The following is a 23,136-nucleotide window of genomic DNA, read 5'->3' on the forward strand; positions in this document are numbered from 1 at the left end:
ATATCATGCGTCTAAGAGGCTACGTGACATCAAACATCTGTATGACGAGCATGGTTGTGCGGATCAGATGTGGCAGAAAAGAACAGTATATTGTAAAGCGCGTTGCATGTTGTTACTACGCTTTGTATGGTAGATGACCGCCCCGTTTGGTAGTTAACCTGCCAGATGGAGCAAAGCGATTTTGAACACCCTTGGTATGCGCTCGGGCGGGAGTTAATTTGACCCCCAGAAAATTTTTTTCCGGAATGATTTCCGAACGGCACGGCGTAGCCATGCCAAATTTCTGTAGGCATTTGAAAAGCGGATCGTGTAGTATCAAAAATTTCGATGCGTCTTGTAAGGTCGCTGATCTGTGGCAGGTCAAAGTCAGGCCATAGATTCAGCGAAGTCAGTTTCTAGGTAATCTTTCAATCTTACGCAACAACGGAGTGTTAGACGAAGCCATACATCTATGAGATACTTTTTTAGGCAACACAGCAATTGAATGAGCAAATTATATTAACCTAGGTCAGGGTGAGGGTTAGACCAAGGTCGAAATAAACTTTTTTTATTACTCTAAGGCTTGCTGTTAGTTTTTGCTGTTAGTTAGGGGGTAGTTTTCTGGTGCTTATTTTAAATTTCTTGGCAGCAGGAACGACGGCATAATATTCCATGGAATTGTTAAAGTTCAGAATAGGTCACTGACCAAGAATGACTCAGATCACATTTTTATAAGGAGCATACTGCCTAGCGTAATCTTTTCCACTCATTCAAATGCAAAACGCAAAGCAGTCTGGTATGATTTTGTCACCATAAGCTTCAGAAGGTCAAAAAACATTACTGATCTTAAATAGGCATGTCACCTCTTACTTAGAACAGGTATCTAAGTTCTGAGGGAACTTTGGGCACCAGCCTGACGTTTAATTTCGTTTGACCTTATTTGACCCGAACGTCATGACCTAGGAACCTCAAACTTTTGCGTAAGTAGGTTCAAGTACAGGCCAAGACACGCTCTTAAATTGGTGTCTCTCCACCTCTCTTAGTTCTGAGATCGCAGGCGGGTCAAATTGACCCCCACCCGGGCGAGGGTATCCAAAAAGCCATCTGGACGCATGCTAAACGAACCATGCAACAAGAGCAGAGGTCAGCCATCTGGCGACAGCACTACAAAGATCATCAACATGACGTATGATGGGAAGATAAAAAGACGTAGAGTCTGTGGTAGGTCGCGAACAGCAGAAGAGCATTTCCACACGTCACTTCGGCACTCCATCTCGTATCGCACCAACGTTCAGCGAAGCAAGTGTGCAAATGCCTGCTTCGTCTGCTCTGGTCAAGAAACAACACCATGTTCCCTTATTGTTGGACTGCAGCTCGCAGGTCATTCCATCCTAGCGCGGGCAGCTTTCCAGCTGCCATTCTGGCGGCATGGGGGGGCGGGGATCCCCTGGTCGATCCGGAAGTCCTTAATGGACACGTTATGTCACATTGGTCGCCGCCCTGGCGCGGGAGGCCTTCTGACCCGCGAGGTCAGTCCTGGATCAACGCGGGAGCCCTCGTCGACGCAACAGCATCTCTGATCGCCACGGGTAGTCCCAATAATTGGCACATCTATTCTAGTTCCGCTTAATACACCCATGATTGACATTGGGCTAGACGGCCCACCGTTCGGCACTGGGGACCCTGACTGACACAGGGCCCTTCCATGGTCTCAATGTGAACCGTTATCGCAAGTTCGCATGCTCTCTTTCACTGTCAAACGGCTCTGATCAACGCGAGAGGCCCTCTAGCATTCGGGGTCAGTCCGTCCCGTCCCTGTTCCCTGTTCAGCAAATGGTCCCGTAAGCGACTCGAGACCCTTGACACACGACAAGTTGTTAGGCTTTGTGGGCCCGTGACTGACACAGGAGCCCAGCCATTGTTTCAGGGACCCAGACCAATGCAAATCGTGGGCCCCGTCCTGCTCCTGCTTGGCAAATGGGCCTCGGTGTTTAGACCGACACGGAGCGAACTGTTCGGTGTTGGTGGTCTCTGGTCGGTATAAAACGCCCACATTGTCTCGCCGGGTCCTCAATTGCTGAAAGAGGCTCTCTGACTGATATTTCAGGTCACAGGCTGCTGTCATATATGTGACCTTGAGCCAGCCCTTCAAGCCCCTTTACCGTCCAATCGGGCCGTTGATCGTGGGCGCTCGGGACGCTCTTCGGGCCCGTCAGACACTTGCTTTTGGTTGGCCCCAGGGACACCATACCAACGCAGGAATTCCCTGTTAAGCGATGTGGGCCCCGACAGGTACAGGGGCCCCGGTTAATGTAGGTCGCGGGGCCCGGTTTTGTCCCTGCGTGGGAAGTGAGCCCTAAGGCTCATACCAACACGGGGTCGGCTGTGCGGTATTGGTGGTGCCTGATCGACGTATGGGTCCATATTCACTCAGGGGGGTCCCCCCGAACAGTGCACAGGATCCTCTGGCTGGCATTGGATTGCTCGGCCTAGCGGGCTGTGGCCCCTAAACACAAACTTCGGCCGGCCTTTCGGGCCCTCAAATCGGGCCCTTACTTGTTGGTCCCCGAAGAAGGCCTTTTGGGCCTCTCAGCCCTAGGGAGAAGGATGACACGTGCCCCCTGTTTTCAATTATTGGTGCTTTTGTAGCCTTTCGGTGATTACATTCGGTTTTGAGGTGCCATGACATATATCAAGACTAAGGTTCTCCCAAAGGAATACAAGGCTCCATACATGCAGCCAGCTCGCCTTCACTATACCGCGCCAAACATGGCAAATCTCCATGCAGACTGTATTTGGTCCTCGATGACTAGAAACGTTACAAACACACTGAACACTCGCCAAACACCTATGCAAGCACCTGTATGCAACTGACAGCGAAATGGACGGCTTAGGCGCCACAATGTCGGCGTTGGTCCCGTCCCTGCGCCACAGAAGGACGCAAGGCAACTACACTTCCGCACGTCTTTGGTCGGGCGGTCCCGGCAACTCCCCCGCTCAGGTCGCCATGGTCTGGACCCCTGCTCCGCCGCCGTCGCCGAGCTCCGGACCCGGTCCGGTCCCGTTCTCAGTGGTCGTCCTCGGACTCAGCGGCCGCTGCCGCTGCCGGGTCCGCTGCGGACGAGCCCCGACGTAGCCGGCCGCTCCGCTGCGGCGAGGCGCTGAAGTAGTTGCGGAACGCGCCGTGCAGGATGGCGGCCCGCTGTAGCTCGTCCTCCCTATGGAAAAGGGGGAGAGGGGGGGGGGGGGACAATGCTCGGCGTGGCTGGTGCCGAGATCTCAGCCCCACCAGAGTCGCTGCAGCTGTTGGACCTGCGTGAGAACAGCGGCCGCAATCTTGCAGCGAACAGATGATGTGGTGAAGGCACCACACAATTTCGAGACCAATAAATGCGCGGCGACCTGGCATCTTAGTCGTTCTCGATTACAGTGATGTTCTTGTGGTCGATACAAAAGCGATTGATGCAAAACTGTGAACTGTTGAAACCACCCTGTCGTGTGGCTTTAATCCGTTCATTCGATATCTCACGCCTCCATTGTGACGCTATCCCTACGTCCCACCTTCAAGTCGGGTCCGATTCGCTGGATGTCCAGAACCAATCGAAAACGTGCGACTCGACAAGGCATACAGCGTACGCTGATCATACCACGAATCGTATCATGTGCGGCATATTGCGAATTCCGTTCCAAGATGCTTAATGTTGTGACTAAATTGTGGTTTATCCACGACTTCACTGAAACGCAAACTTAAATTGCCGCTATTTTCCTATAGACAAAACCCAACGACAATAACAAAACTGCTAATCGACATAACCCACTTATGGTATGGAACAAACGGACCGGATGTTAGCACTGGATGTTTTCCCTCAAGGTCACGGTCTAACCCCATATCAGCTGAAATTATCCCAGAACCCAGATAAGTCGGAAAAAGAAATTATAAATTGACGCAGTTAGCAAAGTAATCGAGGTATCCAACACCTCCCAAAAATATAATAACAACTGAGGTTGTCAGGGCGCGCAGCCTGCCATGGTCATTTCGTGCTGCGCACACTCCTCATTAACAACCGAGGAGCTGGTGACATCAGTATAAAGAAAGAAACATCGCTCGAAGACTCCCGGCCTGCGTTAGCATTCCAGAAAAACAAAAACAAAAAACGAAAACTAGCCAATATCTCCCGGACAAGGGTGCGGTGAACAGCGTCCGTAACTCGAGCGGGCACCGCGAACTGCCACGGTCCCAGTCAGCCGTCACGTACTTGTTCCTCATGATCTCCGTCTCTCGACGCTTCAGCTCATCGCGCAGCCTTCTGACATCGTCGCGGTGCCGTCGCGTCTCCTTCTCCAGCTCCTCCTCCCGCCGAGCCAGCTGGGAGCGCGTCTGGCCACACGGGTCGGGACACAGTCACGTGTGCGAACAGACAACGGTCATTGGTTGGGCGGCGCCACTCACTACGGAATGCGACCATTGACATCGCACACCGCGAGGCAACGGGTCCAGGCGAGGACGCACGCTGGCTCCGTCTTCTACCAGGCCGTGAATGGACCGGGCAATGCATTTCGCACGTTCCGACAAACAGCTTCCGGCCCGAGTTCACGTCCGGGTCACTGACCTCTTTGAGAGTCTTCTCCGTCTGCTGGTGCAGCGCCTTCGCAGCTTCGATGCCGTCCAGCTCGGCCTGCAGCTCGGTCCTGACTCTGGCCACGGCTCCCTGGACCTCCCTCTGCTTCAGCTCCACCTCCTGTTGGACGCCATGCTATCGGTCAGTTCCACTAGTCAGAGACGGGGCATTCACAGACAGGCCATCGGGCCATCCAACTCCTAACGAGCGACACCAGAAGATCGTGCACCACCGACAATAAGGCTCCACGCAAAACCGCCATTACCTTGGCGCAGCCATCATCACCATCATCATCATCATCATCCTTATCATCCTCATCATCCTCATCATCCTCATCATCCTCATCATCATCATCATCATCACGATACCGCCACCAACGACCGCGTGCGGTCCAAGCTGATCCAGAACTGTTAAAGGCAAGATACATTTGCGGGAAGTTCGGGCCGTTATCGGACCGGGCTGGGTCCCCCTGGCGGTGTGCCGGCCGGGTACGGTTGGACCGCGCCGCCCACGAAGGTCCTCCACCGCCGTCACCTTGGTGAGGCACTCCACCTCGGAGCGGAGCGTGCGGGCGTCCAGCTCCAGCTGGTGCGTCTTGCCCTGCAGCCGCTGATTGGCTGTCTCCAGCTGGTGCCTCTCCTGGCCGGCCAATGCCAGCTGCGAGTGGACGTGGTCAACCTGGGCCTGCAGAGTCTGGCAGCGGTCGTCCTGTAATGGACGGGCCAGTCTCCTTACAGGTAACCAATCACCAAACGCCTCGCAGCATTGGAAATAAATCCATATAAATTGTGTCCGTGTTCCTCTTCAGCATCGAACCTCGGTTAGTGGCTTGGACAGTGACACGTGCAAACCGCAGATGCCGACATCACGCACATTACACATCTTCCGCAGCATTGATATCTGTCAGCTCTCAGCAGCGCCTGCCACGGCCGTGGCGTGACCTGCCAGCGCCGCGCCAGGCGTACCTCCTGCTGCTTCAGTCGCAGCCGGAGCGCGGCCAGCTCCTCCTGGTGCTCTCGGGAGACGGTGTACAGCCGCTGGCCGGCCTCGTGCAGCTGCGCCTCCAGAGCTGCCCTCTGCTCGTCACCCAGGCGCAGCTGGGTCTGGCAACAGGGGCGGGGAGGAGCGTGAGGGGTGACCCTCTGCTCGCCACCCAAACACAGCTGGGTCTGGTAGCAGAGGCGGGGGAGCGTGATGGGTGACCCTCTGCTTGCCACCCAGGCGCAGCTGGGCCTGGCAGCAGCGGCGGGGAGCGTGATGGGTGACCCTCTGCTCGCCACCCAAACACGGCTGGGTCTGGAAACAGGGGCTGGGAGGGGCGTGAAGGGTGACCGCCTGCTCATCACGCAAACGCAGCTGGGTCTGGCAGCAGAGGTGGGGAGCGCAAGGGGTGACCCTCTGCTCATCACCCAGGCGCAGCTGGGTCTGGCAGCAGAGGCGGGGAGAAGCGTGAGGTGTGATCCGATTCAGCTGGGCCAGTTAACAGCAGTAAAGGAGGCTGAAGGTTACAGGTAGTCTGCTCATAATAAGAAAAGGGTGGAATCTGTCAAGATTGGCAGAGCATGAGTGCGTAAGCTCGTCCCCCAAACGCAGATCGGTTCATCAAGAGATCACCTTCAGTGACAAGAGGTCTTCAGGGGAAGGGGGATGGAGTCACCATGGTGACAGTGACAGCCGAGCCAGGCTTCTCCTGTGGTGACGTCGGCAGTCACGCGCGTCGGAGCACACCTGCAGGTTGGCGGCGGCGGCCGTCGCCTGGTCCTTGACCTTGGCCAGCTGGCTCCTGCGCTGCTCGTCGGCCGCCTCGGCCTCGGCGCGCCACTTCAGCTGCTCCCGCTCGGTGGCCGCTGGTGACACCGGTCAGAGCGGGTCAGGGGTCGACTGGCGACGGTGGCAGGTGGCGACCTAGCTGCCGACGCAAGTCGGCTGATCGGCCAGCAATGCACGGACACCCGCCAGCTGATCCCTCTCACCGCCGCGTCCTACCCTGACTCGCGGCGCTCGCGCCAGCAAACTGTGGGATGATACTAAACGGCCTCCGAAGATAGCAGCCCACCAACCCACCCCCGGGGCCTCACAAGGTCCACTGCTCTCAGAGGCGCATACGTTCCCACGCACGGGCGCATCGCCAGTTACATTCGTCCCCCGCGAGGGTCCGGCCCCATCCGATCCCAGGGAGGGGCCTTCCGCCCCACTGACCCTGGACGTCGTCCCGGAGCGAGCCGACCAGCGTCTGCAGCCGAAGCCCGTCCTGCTGCAGCCGGTCGGCCCTGGCGGCCTGCTCGGCCAGCTGGCGCTCGGCCTGCAGCCGCAGCTGGCGCTCCTCGGCCAGCCGCCGCTCCAGCTCCGCCGCCTGCTCGCCGTGCTGCTGCTCCGCCCGCTGCGCCGCCTGGTGGCGTCACATCACATCCCGTCAGACAGGATGAGGCGTTTGGTGACGTCACACATCACTTATGTCAGGTCCCAAGCAGACGTCCCAGCGGGTTGGCGTTGTTCTCTGGTTGCTTCCAGAGGACTCGGAGGGAAGAGAGATGCAGAGCGCGCTCACTCCAAGCTGAAGTACACATGACGTACACAATACATCCCATCACACCGAAACTAGCCACATCCACGCACCTCTTTATGCTGTTCCTGCTCCTGTTTCCGTGTGGTGTTCACGGAGGCCAGCTCGGCCCGGCAGCTTGTCAACTCCTTCCTCCAGTTCCGCCCTGGTGACGAAGTGTTTTGGTGCCAGTGAGATTATGAGGCCAAACTCGGCGGCATTCGTAACGGCTGTTAGTGTAAGATACCAGCTAGCCCCCACCTGTCCTTCTCCGTGGTCTCCAGCTTGGCAGTGGTGGCAGACAGTTTGGAGGTGAGAAGCTGGGCGGCTGCCTTCCGTTCCTCTAGCGCCTCCTGAAGCTGACCCAGCTGGAAGGTCAGGTCACTAAAACAAAGCGGAGAAATTGTCTACATATATGATGCACGTCACGCTAGCTGGCAGCGACTTTGTCTATAACGTTGCTGGGTGTCAAGCTGCATAAAAGCCGGCATCACAACACTTTTGGAGTAAAACGCTGGGAAAAATCACGACTGACTCTGATTTCGCTGATCTCAGACTATCCACCTCTGCCTGTCAGCCAACTTGTGAGTCAGGGACGCTCACGGCTTGAGAATTTACATGTATTCTCAATCAGTACCATCAGCTCTTATCTAGCAAATAGGGAATCCCTTCCTTAGAACTGCGTTAAGTATACGGAAAAAACAATGGCCTTCCTATGTACCGAAATCGCTGACTTTCCATACCCAAGGCCAGCGTACACGGCCGGCGCGCTGGGCCAACAGGTGCCGGTGCAGGGGACAGTAACACTCACGCCTGGACTCCTGAGAAGGACGCCCGCTCCGTCTCCAGAGTCCGGAACACTCCATCCACCTGGCGTCCACAGCTCTGTACAGGGAGCTCTGTGCGAGTGTCTGGACATTCACCTGAACATCCACGGAAGTCGTGGGCGGGCACGGCACGTCCGCAATGCCCGCACCGCTCAGCCGCACGCTACGCCCACGAATCGAACACCCATGGAATGTGAGTGACACACGGAATGTGAGAACACCACGGATGTGAGTGATGTGAGCATCAGCTCACGTCACTCACATCGAGTCCACATATGACACAGCTCGGCTCCACATGAACGTCACTCATATAGATTCACAGCAATACAGTCCAAGAACGGAATTTTGTCTCACCGCCGACAAGAAATCCTCACTTCCCAGTGCAGTTGCCTAACAGACATGTGTACGGCGATCAACTTTTCTATCGGCCTCGACACGCGGTCGTGCCGCAGGCGATGTGCGACAGGCGGCAGGCTACGGCCGAACGTTAGGCGCCCGGCAGGGTCTCACCTGAATCTGCGCCGTCAGGAGGGAGCGCTCGGTCGCCTGGTGCCGCTCCGACTCCAGTAGCTCCTGGTTGTTGCGGACCCGGAGAGCTGTAACAGCCACGACACGGGTCTGACACCCCGAACAGCTGATGCGGAGTGACACGGGTCTGACACCCCGGACAACAGAGGCAGAGAGACACGGGTCTGACACCCCGGACAGCAGAGGAGGAGAGACGCGGGTCTGACACCCCGGACAGAGGCAGAGAGATACAGGTCAGACACCCTGGATAGCAGAGGCAGAGAGACACGGGTCTGACACCCCGGACAGCAGAGGCGGAGAGATGTGGGTCTGACACCCCAGACAGCGCAGGCGGAGAAACACGGGTCTGACATCACGGGCAGCACAGGCGGAAAGACACGGGTCCGACACCCCAGACAACAGAGGCGGAAAGACACGGGTCTGACACCTCGGACAGAGGCAGAAAGACAAGGGTCTCACACCCGACAGCAGGGGAAGAGAGACACGGGTCTGACACCGCAGCACGTCTCCACAGCAGCAGCCGGCATCTCACCGATGGCCTGGGCGAGGTCGGGCGGCAGGGCGTTACCGTCCACCGGACACGAGGTCAGTGACCTGTTGGCCTGCAGGGCGTCGACCAGGCTGCGGCCGCCCAGCACGCCCACGCCGTTCCAGCGCAGGTCTGGGGGCACGACGGACGTGTGGTGCTAACATGCGGCGTCTCCGCACTAAAGGCCACGGGCGGTTAACACCCCGCGTGTCGGAGCAGATGGCAGACAGACGGGCCGGACGCTCGATCGCATGCAGCGCCCGACGACAAGACCGAGGGCATCGAATCTAGCATCTCTGACTTGACCCAGGCCAAAGCCCGCCGTATCAGCGTGGTATTTCGTTAGCCATCACCGTGACCGATATGGCACACCGAAAACAATTACAATATGTAATTAATGGATCATGTAACAACCCGCACAGTCCCACCTCAAGCAACGATGGGCGATGATAGGCACCCGAAACAGGGACATGCAGCACGCATGCATGCAAAATATTCGGCAGGCATATGCGGAGAGAATGACGTGACCATATCGTGGGAATGATCGTGGTTGGGCATTGGTTGATTTTTGCGTAAGGATGGCCTACATTTGCCCAGTTAGAGCGCCTGGCCCTTCTCTTCCCCACATCTCCCGCCCATTACCGAGGTGGCTGAGGTGGCGGTTGGAGGCCACGGCGCGCGCCACGTACGCCGCGCACTGGTGGTCCAGCTGGTTGCTGCGCAGGTCCAGCGACGTCAAGCCTCGGTTGGTGCGCAGCGCGTCGGCAAACACGCGGAACGACGGCGGGCTCAGGCCTGCCGACGGCGCGAGACGCGTCCAGATACGCACCTCGCGGCGGCCACGACGCCATCAAAGCGTGGCTGCCGACTACAGAACATGGCGATGCCCCAGCCATCTCTGACAGAAAATGATCATAAGCTACGTGAAAATGAGACACCGTGAGTCTTTTGTAGCAAAGCTAAGCCAGCCATCGTTTGCATAACCACTAAGATCGGTATGACCACCTGCCGAAAAGCCACCCTTCACGGTAAAGGGAAAGGTCTCCCCGACACGCACTCGTGCAGCCGTGGCGACGTTCGGCAGGCGCGGCAGCCAAACGCCTGCGGGCAGCGTCAGGTGACGTGTGCCGACTCACCGAGGTTGTTCCACTCGAGTGTGAGCGCGCGCAGGCGGCCGTTCTTCTTGAGCAGGGTGGCCAGGTGCTCCGTGCCTGGGCCGCGCACGTTGTTACCCCGGAGCTCCAGCAGCTCCACCGATGTGTTCAGGCACAGGCCTAGGCACAGTGCCTGGAGACAGAAGCCATCAGTGAGCATGAAGAGGCTCAGCAGCCACAAAGCAGAACCAGCGACAGGCCACCAGAAACGGATGCCACGAAGCAAAAAACAAAAACAAAAACAAAACAAAACAAACACAACAAAACGGAGTCACAAAGACGACTAAGGCCTGATCGGATAAGAAGAAGGAACAAAGCACTGTGAATCTATAATTCCACAATTTATACTGCAGCGGCAAAATGCAAATAACGGACGTCGTGCGTTGTAGTTTAGGGAGCATGTTTAGCTGCGTACGGTTGCTGCGACGCCCGAACGTCACTGGAGGCGGACATCTACTGATTCATCTGCGCCCTATCCGCACAGCGCTATGCCACGTCACAGGCGGCGGCGCGCGCGCGGCCCACCTTCAGGGCATCCTCGGAGAGCAGGCAGTCGTTGAGGCAGAGCTGCGTGACGTCGGCTGTGGTAGGAGAGCAGGTTGCCGAGCACGGCCGCCTGCTCGGTCGGGACGGTCGCTGCCGGACAGGTCCAGTCGGCCCGTCCGTCCTGCTCACGGTACGGCGGCGCACCGCGCGCGGGACGCCGTTAGCGCCCGGCAAGAGGTGCAGTGTGGTGTGGGACAGCGCCCACTGTGCAATCGACAGGAGAATGGCTGATCATGGGAAGCAGGCATGCCCTACGCTGGTAACCAAAACAGGAATGTGCAGTCAGCCTGCCTAGAAAATATTCATATGGCATATGCTGGATAGAATAAAGTGGTCATGTGTTGGGAATTGACCATGGCAGGGCATAGACCAGTTTTTATGTAAAAATGCAAGCCTAGTTGTGCTGCAAAAAGGACATTCACTTCAACATGAAAGAATGATACTAATTAGACTAAAACCAACACACTATTCAACTCCTCTGCCTTTAGATCTGCTGGACATGACTGTGAACTGTAAAATGGAATTCTTGAACAGAAAGCTGTGTTAAAGAACATGCCTGAAAATCAGAACTAATTTTAACTATTTCACAGTTAGAGAATGGAAATGAAGACCTATCATGCATGCTGGGGTGCAAGTGAGTAGCAGCACCCCTGCTTGCCATGCACTCTGAAGCCCAACCAAAGGGATCCTGCCATAATCAAAACATAATGAATTGGATTGGGGGTACAGCCAAGGAAGGGGCACAGGTGGCCTGCCCCTCCCCTTCCCACCCTGAGGCCCATATTTTTCACCACAGAGGGCACCTGACAGAAAATCAGAAATTAGGATGATGTAAATTCAACAAGCTCTGGCCCCTCCTGTAAGAAAATCCTGGCTGTACCCCTGCATTGAATTCAGCTGTTTGTGTCAACTCACACATGTGTGTGAACAGTGCAGGGGGTTATGCACACTATCAGTGTCAGGATTCCCCAATTCAGTCAGCTAGGTGGCAAATATATGAATCAAAATTTTAAACCATCAGACTTATTCATAGTTCTGAATGGACATATCAGGTTATTGCATGCTACTTAGATGGACCTGGGACCATTCATGCACCTTGACCAAGATCTGACAGCCAAGATTTGCATTGCCTGGGATGGCTAGACACTCACTTGGTGACATCCTCCACTTCATGCTCATTGGTTGATATTCAGGAAGGGGAGGATCAGCATGACATGAGCTTAACACAGGGTTCCAATAACATGCATCTAGAAAGTGCACCCTTCGCATGAGAATGCAAAGAACTTGACATAGAGTGAGCTGGCCAACAAACACACAGCATGTCTGGCTAGGAAGCATTTAACTACTACCTTGTTACCATACCTGCTAATACAGAGGTTTTCTGTGATACTGCTTGCTGGTTCCACATTGAATTCCTTGCACATAAGGTTAAACTGTTCTTGAAAACTCATGACTTGTCAAAATCCTGTGAAAATATAACCCAATTGTTATGTTTTAACATGCTATTAACATGAAATATTAGCTCTCACAGGCTCTTAGTGAGGTTTGAAACTCTTACCCAAGCAAGTGAGAGGGCTCAGCATGCAGCTACTTGCTGCTACATTTCTAAGGTTGGCATACATAATATACATAAAATGTTAATCTACCATTGCTATCTTTCAGCATGGGACCTATTTATATCCCATTTACATCCTGATATTGAAAGTTTGCTGATTGATGATATGGAGTATTACCTGCATTAACATGCACAGAATGTCGGTATGGACTAGTACTGTGTATATGCATAACATTGCAATTATTTGCTTGCAAGAAGTTGTTAGATCTGACCATGCCTGTCTTGAAACTAATATTGACCTGAATATTGGTTTAGATCAAAACATATGTGTCAAAATGCCAGGTTTCAATATTTTGAGTTATGCATGAGGGCAACTCCTAAATTTTTCTGAATAGTATCACAACACATATGTAGGAGTACAGCCTATCAAAGCCTGCACCCACAGCTAATTTTTTCAAACCTCTCCCAGCCAAACCCTCCCATACATTACAATGTTGTCTTTTGAAACACAATGATTTTTCTTCTTATATGGTAAACACTTATCAGTCACCCAAATATGGTTCAGTTCAGATTATCAGTGGCCAGATAGCCTCACTAGCATCTGTTGTGAACATAAAGACAATTTGAATTGTGAGCCAGACTTCAGAAATGTGTATTATGTTAAAAATGTCCAGCATAGCAGCATGACAGCACAAATTTTGCTGCATGCATGACATAAATTAGAGTACTTAGAGTTTGATGCACTGCCACCACCTATTTCAGCAGAGAGCCAATGTTTCATGGAATTATGGTGATGCACTGGTAATTGCAGATACAAATACTCCACAAACATTTCACATGCAGAAATAATTTCAAAATCCAGCAAAATGTGGCCTGACCTGAGTTTGACGCACGCGAGAGCACCGATCTAGCGTAGACGTCCGCCGCAATGGATGGGTTTTTCACGTTGCGTTGTAACATTACATGAGCATTTGCGCGGTCTTACGCAGAACAATGGGCGATCGGTCAAGGAACCAATGCCCATATGACACCTACGAAGCAAGATATCCTGAGCTACGAGCAATGGAAGAACATAACAATCCAAAACGATCTCAAAATAAATCGCGCGCGCCCCGGCATCTTCACCGCCTGCACTCCTGCATTCCTTTCTGAATGATTGCTTACACTAGTGTAAACTTCGTTGTCAAGGAAATATGGAAACAGCAGAAGACAATTCCCCAATTTCTTCAGCAAATACAATAAACTCGATGACTCGCAAAGGTATAAACACACTAATTGATAAATATTTACCTTAAAAATGTTGTTTCATTTATTTTGTGTTGTTTGAGCTCGTCTGTACCATACTTATACAGATAATAAGCAATATTTTTTATTTTTGCTGTCATCAAGACAATCATTTTTCTATGCCTTAAATACACATTCGTGCCAGCTACCAGATTGGCAAAGCGGGGCGCCAGCGGCGAATGTATGAAGTTCTGCGTATGGCCGTGTCTACATCTTTGAAAATGCGGCGCTGTCAGGGCCGTTCCACTTGAGATCTGATTGGCAGCAGCGGCACAGCGGGTGAAAGTAAGCGGTTTAACACGCGCTCGGGTGTGGGGTCAAATCGACCCCCCCTCGAAGATTTGTCCCGGAATGATTTCCGAACGGCGCGGCGCAGCCGCGCTAAATTTTGCATAGCTGTAGACAATTGAATAGCGGATCGTTTTACGTAAAAAATTAGATGTTCGTTGTAAGGTCGCTGACCTATGGCAGATCAAAGTCAGGCCATGGTTTCAGCAAAGGCAAGTTCTAGGACAGCGTTCAGTGTGATAAAACAACTGAGTGTTTGACAAAACCATACATCTCTTAGATGCCTTCTTAGGCACCACAAATATTGAATGAGCAAATTGTGTTGACGTAAGGCCAGGTAGGAAGGTCAGGATGAGGTTAAAGCCAGCCTGATTTATTATTGGTGTTCTTCAAGTACTTCACCTCTTTTAGAAGAAGAAATATCAAGCTATCTTGGTCTAAAAATGATGAGGATGCTTGCCTGAACTTACCTTTGCAGCAGTAATTACTTTACTAACAACTTTGTTTACTTACCTTAATGAATGACTTAACAGCAGTAATTACTTAATTTGGCAGGTCATTGACAAACATCAGATCAGATCATGTGACTGATTAACTGCAAACCAGTCACATATGTAACTTAAGGTGAGAGGCCAGGACCAGATGATAAATAAAGCGGCATTTCTATGCATGACGTACCACAGAAGTTGGTAAAGATGTGTAAGGGGTTACTAAGTAACATCAGCTCTTAAGAGACAGTTAGGAGCAGTTAGGTGCTGTTTGTTCTACATACAGTAATTGGTGCAGCAAGCCTCTCATAAGTAATAAGCTACAACTGGAAGATCATTGTTTATGCTGATCCTGCCACCAGCTCCTATAGTATCTGCTTTCAGTACTAGTAGAGCATACCAAAACTGACATAGCTCAATTCACATTTAACACCCTGGCAATGTCCACAACAGAGCCAAAGTGCCCTCTGCATCATAGCCTCCTGCTTCACTATATTGCTTTTCAACCACAGCAGTTCAGTGAAATAAAATTTTCCACATGTTGTGGTCACAAAAACCTAGAGTACAAATCACCATTTAAGTGATAAGCTGCTCAGCATGCATGAGAAGAATTGTTTTAAAGATCCAGTTACACAATTTGGGACATGGTGATCATGGTGTGTTGCATAGCACATGCTCATTTTTGTCTCCTCTTCCAGCTTTTCAGGATAATTGAACCAGATTAAGCACTATGGTTCTGCGGAAGATGAACCTGATCGTGGCTGTGGCATCCAACGGGGGTATTGGAAAAAATAATGATTTGCCATGGAAACTGACGTAAGTTACAATTTGGGTTGGTGGAAACGTGATGGAATATTTCTTGTGGTTAACTTGGATCATTATTTCCAGCATTCAGAACTGCTGGTTGTACTTCATTACCAGGATGGCTTGTATATGTAGATGCTGCCAATGGAGATCTGGTTTCCCATATAGCTGGAAGAAGTGACAGCCTCAGACTTCACTGATCACAAGCTGTGCGGTCAGCATCCTCAAAGCAAAAGTATCATGTTTTAGGCCAAACGGGGCTGTAGTTAGTGGACATGGTTAGGGGTATCTGATTCACTCTGCAGAACCAGTTTTCTGTAATTTGTTTTCAATGTATCAAGCTCAGTTGAATTGCGGTTTCTGCGGTATCTTATCGTCAGAATCCCTGCATACCAGCGCGTGAAAACGTCCTGTTCAGTGTTCAAAGTACTGTTCAAAGTACGTGCTTTAGTTAGTTTGCTGACGACCGAAAAACACACTGACCCTCAGCAATAATGTTGGATTGACTGTAGTGTCACCGGCTGCGAAGCAACCATGACACCTGCGCCTCGCTGCGGCCATCCCGCACACTTGCATGGGCGATGACTCAGCTCAGCAGCTCAGGTATTCGACTGTGGTTTTGGTTTGTGTTTATGTCATCAAGCACTAGCGCGGCCGAGCGCATGCATGTTGCGACTTGAGGGGGGGGGGGCTGTTAAAAAGGGGTGCCTGGACCGACGTCGCCTCACGGCGGCGGCTCAGTGCAACCTAAGTAGCGCGTGTTTAGTGCATGCAGGGACCGCGCCTCAGACGCGCTGTGGTCGGGCTCTTGATTGAGATGTTCGATTTCTGTTTTGCAGAAAGGAATTTAGGTATTTCGTCAATACGACGCGCCGTTTGGAGGACGCCAGCAAGAAGAATGCCGTTGTCTTGGGCCGCAAAACCTGGGAGTCCATACCACCCACAATGAGACCAATGAAAGGCAAAATCAACGTGATTGTTACTTCTCAGAAAGACTTGTAAGTACGTTGGCGTGTTATACGTCACTTTTGACGGGCGGTGTTTCGAGGGTCACAGTTCCTGGTATTCCACGTTGCCGGTTGCACCGTGTTAAGCGGGAGAACTTTAGAGGATCACGTCACCAACAGTGTCATATTCAGTTACATGTGTAGGTGCGCACGCTAGCAGAATTTCCATAGGGATTAGGTTGGTGAAGTCGAGAACTGTCTGGAACTTAGCCATGATATTACCCAACTTCATTTGCATGGGCAAAACAAAATTGAGTGAGGTGGGGTGAATATATCATGTGTTCTCTGATATTTAAGCTGTTGGACTGTAATGCATCATGGGGAGAGAGAGAGAGAGAGAGAGAGAGAGAGAGAGAGAGAGAGAGAGAGAGAGAGAGAGAAGAGAGAGAGAGAGAGAGAGAGAGAGAGAGAGAGAGAGAGAGAGAGAGAGAGAGAGAGACAGAACAGGCAGACAGGCAGACAGGCAGACAGGCAGACAGGCAACAGGCAACAGGCAGACAGGCAGACAGGCAGACAGGCAGACGGCGACAGGCAGACAGGCAGACAGCAGACAGGCAGACAGGCACAGGCAGACAGGCAGACAGGCAGACAGGCAACACAGGCAGACAGGCACAGGCAGACAGCAGACAGGCAGACAGGCAGACAGGCAGACAGGCAGACAGGCAGACAGGCAACAGAGACAGGCAGACAGGCAGACAGGGCAGACAGCAGACAGCAGACAGGCAGACAGGCAGACAGGCAGACAGGCAGACAGGCAGACAGGCAGACAGCAGACAGGCAGAATTGGCCTGCTTGTTCAGTTCCGGTGACGGTGTTTTGATCGTGACAGCCTGCACATAAAGCCTCCTCCTTTTTGATGATGTTATGATGCTGGTGTTTCTGGTGAGGTTGTCTTGGGTGATGGTCCAGCCGTGTTCTTTTCTCGTGTGCATTTTTGGAGCACCGTCAGCCGAGTGCATCGTCAGCCGCATTGAAAGTGTGGTGGTAGAGACATAATCGTGGTTTGATTGCGTTGTGAGTCTGCAATCTCCTCTGTCATAACGAAAGTGATAAACTGCGTTTGTTTGTTTCAGTGGGTCAGATCTGGCCATGAGGCTATTTCTTATGATAAGCTGGGCGACCTTTGTTTTTGTAGTAGAATATGAGCGCAATCTTGTCGTCCTGTCGTCGACATGCATCCGCGTCTTTCGCATGTGGGGACATCCGCTGCGTTGTTCATTCCGAACCTGTGGGTGCTGTTAAGCATGACCATGCGCTGGCGGGTCAGAATGGTTTCTCTGTTTTAGCCATTCGGAAAGCTTCTTAGAGACACCCAGCTTCTTATCTGAGGCTTGGTGGTTTTCAGCCTTGTTACTATAACTTTCCTGGTCCCACAGCTTCTGCCACTTAGCCAGCGTATAGCGCTCTGTAGCAGCGTAGAACGGAAGATTACTACGCAAAAATTGGATAGCAGTAGTTGCGGTTGTCGCTCCTATGGGTTTTTATAGCCGCCCTCACCCATGCATTTCATTATTTCCTCGCGTGATGCGATGCTGTGGTGCAGTGTTGCAGAGGGCAAGGATGTTTACGTGGTACACAGTCTGCAAGAAGCACAGGAGCTTTTGTCGACTCCTCCCCTGGCAGACACGGTGGAGACCATCTGGCAAGTCGGCGGCGCGTCTCTTTATCAGGTATGGAGTCCTAAATACACGATTCAGCTGAATATTGTTTGATGAAACAGCATAATCATGCCACCATTCCTTATCGCAATCGCCCACCATTGGTTGATGATTGAGATATGGACTCAGTATTGTTATGATGCATGCACTTCAAACAAATGTGGTGTGTCGTGTGGATCATATTGGTTCTGTTGTGTAAGATGCCAACTCGGAAGTCTCCGTAGTGTGCTAAGCCTTCACAAAACTGTTTCGTCGCGTCACTTTGAGATGGCTTGTCAATGTGGAAAAATGAGAGGTGAGGACGAGGGGAAAATTTTGTCCTCGTGGATGCTTTTGAAGAGCATATGATTGCTCTTAAGGATCTCGTGCTCACCTTGGTTTGATAAGGGTTCCAGCGTTCCCAATGTCCATATGGTGAATAAGCACGGTTATCGAAAGATACCAATGCTATTCAGTCTACATAGAGTACCGCGGAAAATCACATCGTTCTGTTTTCGCCATCCCCTTCACGTATGCCATACCCCACCAAACTTCATGTTGATCAGTGTTTTCACAACACTGTTCTGCGTTGCGCAGGAAGCCATTGAGAAGAAACTTGTGGACAAGCTGTATCTCACAAAAATCAGAAAAGAGTATGACGCAGACGTCTTCTTTCCGAAGTACAACGAAGAAGATTTCGTGGAAATCAGGTCAGCGATGTGATAAATCTTCTCGTTTAACCAGAACTCTCACTCCATTTGCGAAATGTGTTCTACGGTCAGTATCGCCATGTGATATCCAATAGAAATGTTACCCTTTATGTGATATACATCTGTTGCACGTGTAATTTGTGTTTCACTTTGTAGTGACCCCCACGTTCCGGAGGGTGTGCTGGAGGAGGACGGCGTGGAGTGGACCCACCATGTGCTTCAGATGAAGTAGTCGCCTGACGCGGATCGACGCTGGCAGTCCGCGGCTGAGAAATGAACAAGTTATTGGTGCACGGTTTTGTACTTGACAGCTTTTTCCACATATCCGTAGAGCTCGTTGAAGTGGTTTGTGTCCAGTGCATTCTGGTGCTTGGTCGTTTTTTCACATATCCGTAGAGCTCGTCAAGGTGTTTTGTGTCCGATGCATTCCGGTACTTGGTCATGTTATTTCAGGTAAGCGTAGGTGCTGAAGGAACCGGCTCTGAGTTCCGCACTGAAGCTGAATGAATAAAGTAAGGATATTTCTAGAATGAACGTTTTTTGTTTTGCTACTAGCCTTGAAGTGCAGACGAGAAGCAAGTGTTGAATGCATGGTAAACGAAGTGTGCTGGAAGATGGTGGCGAACACTCAACATGTTCACGAACAACCTTTGACAATCTTCGTCCATGGCGCTAAGAATCGCCAGGATGCACTGCGAGTGTGATGCTGTGGTTGTCCTTGCATTGAGGCTTTTATCATCAACATACATGCTTGTATCCTTTTTGGCTTGTTAGGGCGCGGTATGGAAATCCCTTGCTGTTAAATTCCGCGATTTGCCGGTTTTTAACAGCGGAGCTTTCTTGGTGCGCTTTAAGAGGGTGGGCGTTACGCGGTAAAGAGAGGAGGCCTAAAAAGCATATGCACATGTTTTAGGTGGCGTGCTTCAGTATGTGCTGACATGGCCATTGATCCATGAGATTTTGCCTGCATCGAATGACCTCAACTACGGTTAGGAATACACGCCACATACGATAGACGAGGGCGGCCACTTGGTGGAGGAATGCACGCCCCAACAATAATGAATCCGAATCTGACATCTATTTCGCAGTAGTGCGTGACCTTCAATGCCAAATGGCGGGGAACTCGATACCAACCAAAAGTTACTGGCTGATTTCGGATTTTTAAACATCTCTGGGTTTGCCAGCGTATGAACTAGCGTCCTCCATAAGATCCTGACGTTTTGAGGTTAACCCTTCAAGGTCAGCTGACGGGAACTCCGCATCATCCAATAGTTGCTGACCGATATCGGATTCTTAAGCATTAGCAGCACATTCAGCGCATAACCTGTCGTCTATCAGAAAGTCTTGGTCTTTTAAGGCCAAGACTCTAGTTCGCCATGAAGTGGTCGACCAATTCAGATTTTTGGGCACCAGAATGCTTGCCACCACAGGAACTGGCGTCTGTCGAGGAGTCCTAACCTCTCAAGGCCACTCTTCAACGTCAAATGGGTTGTATATGACGGAGAACCTCCATGTCACTCCTTAGTTGCCAGCCAATTTCGCATTTTTAGGCACCCAAATATTCGTCAGTACGTGGGTTAGCGTCCACAAAGACTGATCTGGCAAGGTCACACCTCAAAGCCAAATAACGGGGAAATCCATATTACCCAATAGGTACCGGCCAATTTCGGATTTATGTATCATCAAAATCTTCTTCAGTTCATAAGCTAGCAGCTTTCACGAAGTCCTTACCTCTCAAATTTACACTTCAAGGTCAAATTAAGGCTCAAATGATCTGGAATTCCTTACCATGTTTAAACAAATTTGACTTTTAAGAGTGAAGTCAAGAGTTTAGGACGTTTAGACAGATGCAAGTTAATGCACTGATGAATATCCTGATGCTTAAACATCCGATATTGGTCGGTAAGTTGGATGGTATGGAGTTACCTGCCATTTGACTCTGAAGTTGACAGTTAAGGTCATGTGATGTTACTTAATATACATCACATGGTTGTCCTCCCTGTCATAACTGATCATCTGACTCATTTTCAGCGAAATCGGCACTAGTCTCTAAATGAATGGCGAAGCCATTCGGTCAGCTTCGTCCCGATGGCTCAGTTGGTTGGAGCGCCTGCCTCCCGGTCCACCCACCAGTGACGGGATAGGTTGGAGTCCTTGACAGATGTGGCCTGCGGTTGGTGGCAGAAGCCGCGCTTAACGTCATGTGACGTCAGAGGATAAGATAGACCATGCCGGGCATCGCGGCGCGCTAAGCTTTCACCACAGAGTCCTGCAGTCGACCTGGAATCGCGTTATCTGATGTTGTTATCAGGCCGGATACAACAAGCACTGCTTAGCTTGAAGCTTTTGATGCCAATGAATTCCATCCATTGAAAAGGTTCGGATTAAATCTTGTAACACGTCAACACCTTTTATTGAAGCACCCATGTCAGGGGCATCAATTTATGTAAGTCATTGGGGGCTGAGCTGAGGGCCCACAGCCTAGACCCCCCATGTTGTTCTCAACGGGCTTGGCCCACTTCATTTTCACGAAGGCGATTTTTATGTTCAATTCTTATGTCAATAAAGGAAGTCTCTAACTTAAGCAGCATACTTGTCATGCAGAGGCGGATCCAGAGGCGAGGACTGCAGATTTGTGCCCGCTCTGATTGGATGGGTAAAGATGCCTCTAGAGGCCGCCATATGGCCCCCACTCTGGTATGGGAGCCTTTGCCGCTGCACGTATTTTTGTTGTGGGGGACGAGATGGGGCTAATCATAAATGGCTTGCATTATTCCCAATATTCCGGAGCTTTTCAGTTCAACCTCTCAAACCTTTGCGCGTCCGTACAGCACCAGGTGCGTCAAGTTGCTCGCTTAGCAGTTGCACTTCTCTCTGGCGGTGGGAGCAAACACCACATTGTATTGTGGGAAGCGGTCTTTTAGTGTTGGTAAGAACGCTGCCCTATATGACAAGCATATATGCTTTGTGGCTATGGGGCGGTGAAGGACACACAAAACGCCAAACATAAATGGGTTTACCCCCGATGTGTAAGTTACCGCTCATTTGAGGAAATCATTTTAAGTTGGGGGCCAAGTTACTCAGCTGCACCCTCCATGTCGACGCCACCACGAGACAGCATCAAAGAAGACAGTCTTTATGTCACAGGCCAACTTTCTCCATGCCTTTGAATGTGGACTGCACAGTGTATTAAAGCCTAAGCCAAAACTGGGTGCGGGACGGTAGGGGTCCGTACAGAATGCAAATGGGCACACGTGGCAGATGTCGCAATTAAATTCAGGACGTCCGAATGTATTAGCTTATACATTACGAAACTGTACGTGTATCCATGGAAGTGTAGATAATTTGGGGCCATTGGGTGTTTAAATGACCTTGAACGAGCTTTACGTTTGACACCCATTAGCAATGCTATTACAACATACCATGATAAACCAAACAATACGTGGGCATTGCTTGTTAGGTTGCATCAGTGTATGAAATCACATTGGAATCATGGTTGTTCCGCGGACGTGACCGACAAATTTGAAGAGCAATATCGATTAAACTTGATAACGTCGTGAAAATGCCGTAGATGGGACATTCTCGGCGCATTGACGGGCCTCGCGGTTCGATTCCGCGGGCGCGCTCCGCCGTCTGTGTTACAGGGTTGAATGCGTTTTTTGTGGGCTCAGGGGACAGGTAGGTTGAGTGCTGAAGTAGGATTGGGCGGACAGTCATCCTGGGAGGAAATTTGAGCGATTTGACACTGCCGTCTCGTTTTTTCCCACTTTGTTCTATCAGCAGTGACAAGGCAATAGTACTCGCATGACATGGAAGCTGGACGGATGGCACCGCGTAAGCCCTGCACTTCGCACATTCGTGCAACGTTCTGAATCAACCAAATGTGGTACAAACGCATGCTACAGCCGTATCCGCAGATACTGAAGACATTTTTTTAATGTTTGTGTGCCTGTAATGATCACCCTCAAACCTGCTATGACTGTTATGCAAGTCTTTAGCCCCATGTACCATTGGTGACAATAAAGAGCAGTTTGCCTTTAAGCCTGTTGATCACTCAGCTCCAACCAACAGATGAATTAATATGTGATGCGTGCTATGAGTTGATTATCATAGAGGTGATGCACTTGCAGTTGGATTCTGTCCCCAGCTCCTTCCCCAGGATGTTGGGCCAGGGCTGCATTGTCTCTTGCTGTGGGGATTATGCATGCTCTTGTGGCCAAAACCAAAACTGATTTTATTTTTTTCTTACTGCAGACAAAATCTGGAAATCCTGCTCACTAATTCCAGGTCTAAACCCTGGCAACTATTTTGGGGTCACCCCATGGCTTACGGAATAGCAGGATTTGGGTGATGCTATTGTAATGACACAAATGGCAAGGTCACTGAAATGCTATCCCTGATGTGCCTTCCCTATTTTTGTGGGTGCGTAGCTCAGAAACTAGAGGGTTGTAGGTATTAAGAAGGGCAGGATTGTGAAGAGCACCAAAAGCTCTTAAAAATGGCATTTCAGTTCAATCTCCATATTAATATGGAGCACCATCATTAGTGACTATCTACATGCATATCAGTACTTGCATTCTGTATATAGTTTTGAGATGCAGTTTGTATAATATGACAATATGTAGCAATGCATAGTATT

General features: G+C 51.0%; 3 protein-coding genes across 4 annotated transcripts; 1 reads left to right on the forward strand and 2 right to left on the reverse strand.

Annotated features, from left to right (window-relative positions):
* Positions 1-3,046: 3,046 nt before the first annotated feature.
* On the reverse strand, positions 3,047-6,122 carry LOC119102432 (reticulocyte-binding protein 2 homolog a). The gene is made up of 5 exons (XM_037225798.1): positions 6,108-6,122; positions 5,564-5,701; positions 4,590-4,718; positions 4,236-4,357; positions 3,047-3,197 (listed from the first exon to the last, which is right to left on the reverse strand). The coding sequence occupies exons 1-5, from the start codon at positions 6,120-6,122 to the stop codon at positions 3,047-3,049; spliced, it is 555 nt and encodes a 184-aa protein (XP_037081693.1).
* A 1,825-nt stretch (positions 6,123-7,947) lies between these two features.
* On the reverse strand, positions 7,948-11,885 carry LOC119102433 (leucine-rich repeat-containing protein 45). The gene is made up of 7 exons (XM_037225799.1): positions 11,876-11,885; positions 10,704-10,759; positions 10,161-10,311; positions 9,667-9,819; positions 9,028-9,156; positions 8,478-8,563; positions 7,948-8,010 (listed from the first exon to the last, which is right to left on the reverse strand). The coding sequence occupies exons 1-7, from the start codon at positions 11,883-11,885 to the stop codon at positions 7,948-7,950; spliced, it is 648 nt and encodes a 215-aa protein (XP_037081694.1).
* Positions 11,886-13,729: 1,844 nt separating this feature from the next.
* On the forward strand, positions 13,730-19,027 carry LOC119103498 (putative dihydrofolate reductase). Of its 2 annotated transcripts, none has more exons than XM_037227071.1 (6): positions 13,730-13,848; positions 15,038-15,155; positions 15,983-16,141; positions 17,694-17,820; positions 18,385-18,497; positions 18,654-19,027. In XM_037227071.1, exons 2-6 carry the CDS (start codon positions 15,070-15,072, stop codon positions 18,727-18,729), a joined length of 561 nt encoding a protein of 186 aa, XP_037082966.1. In that variant the 5' UTR covers positions 13,730-13,848; positions 15,038-15,069; the 3' UTR covers positions 18,730-19,027. The 2 variants fall into 2 exon arrangements, with proteins under 2 accessions (XP_037082966.1, XP_037082968.1); XM_037227073.1 differs by lacking the exon at positions 13,730-13,848 and adding an exon at positions 14,024-14,063.
* The last annotated feature ends 4,109 nt before the right edge of the window (positions 19,028-23,136 follow it).

This window comes from Pollicipes pollicipes, unplaced genomic scaffold (genome assembly GCF_011947565.3).
Source record: "Pollicipes pollicipes isolate AB1234 unplaced genomic scaffold, Ppol_2.1 Scaffold_5724;HRSCAF=6776_pilon_pilon_pilon, whole genome shotgun sequence".
In the NCBI taxonomy this organism is placed as follows: Eukaryota; Metazoa; Arthropoda; class Thecostraca; order Pollicipedomorpha; family Pollicipedidae; genus Pollicipes; species Pollicipes pollicipes.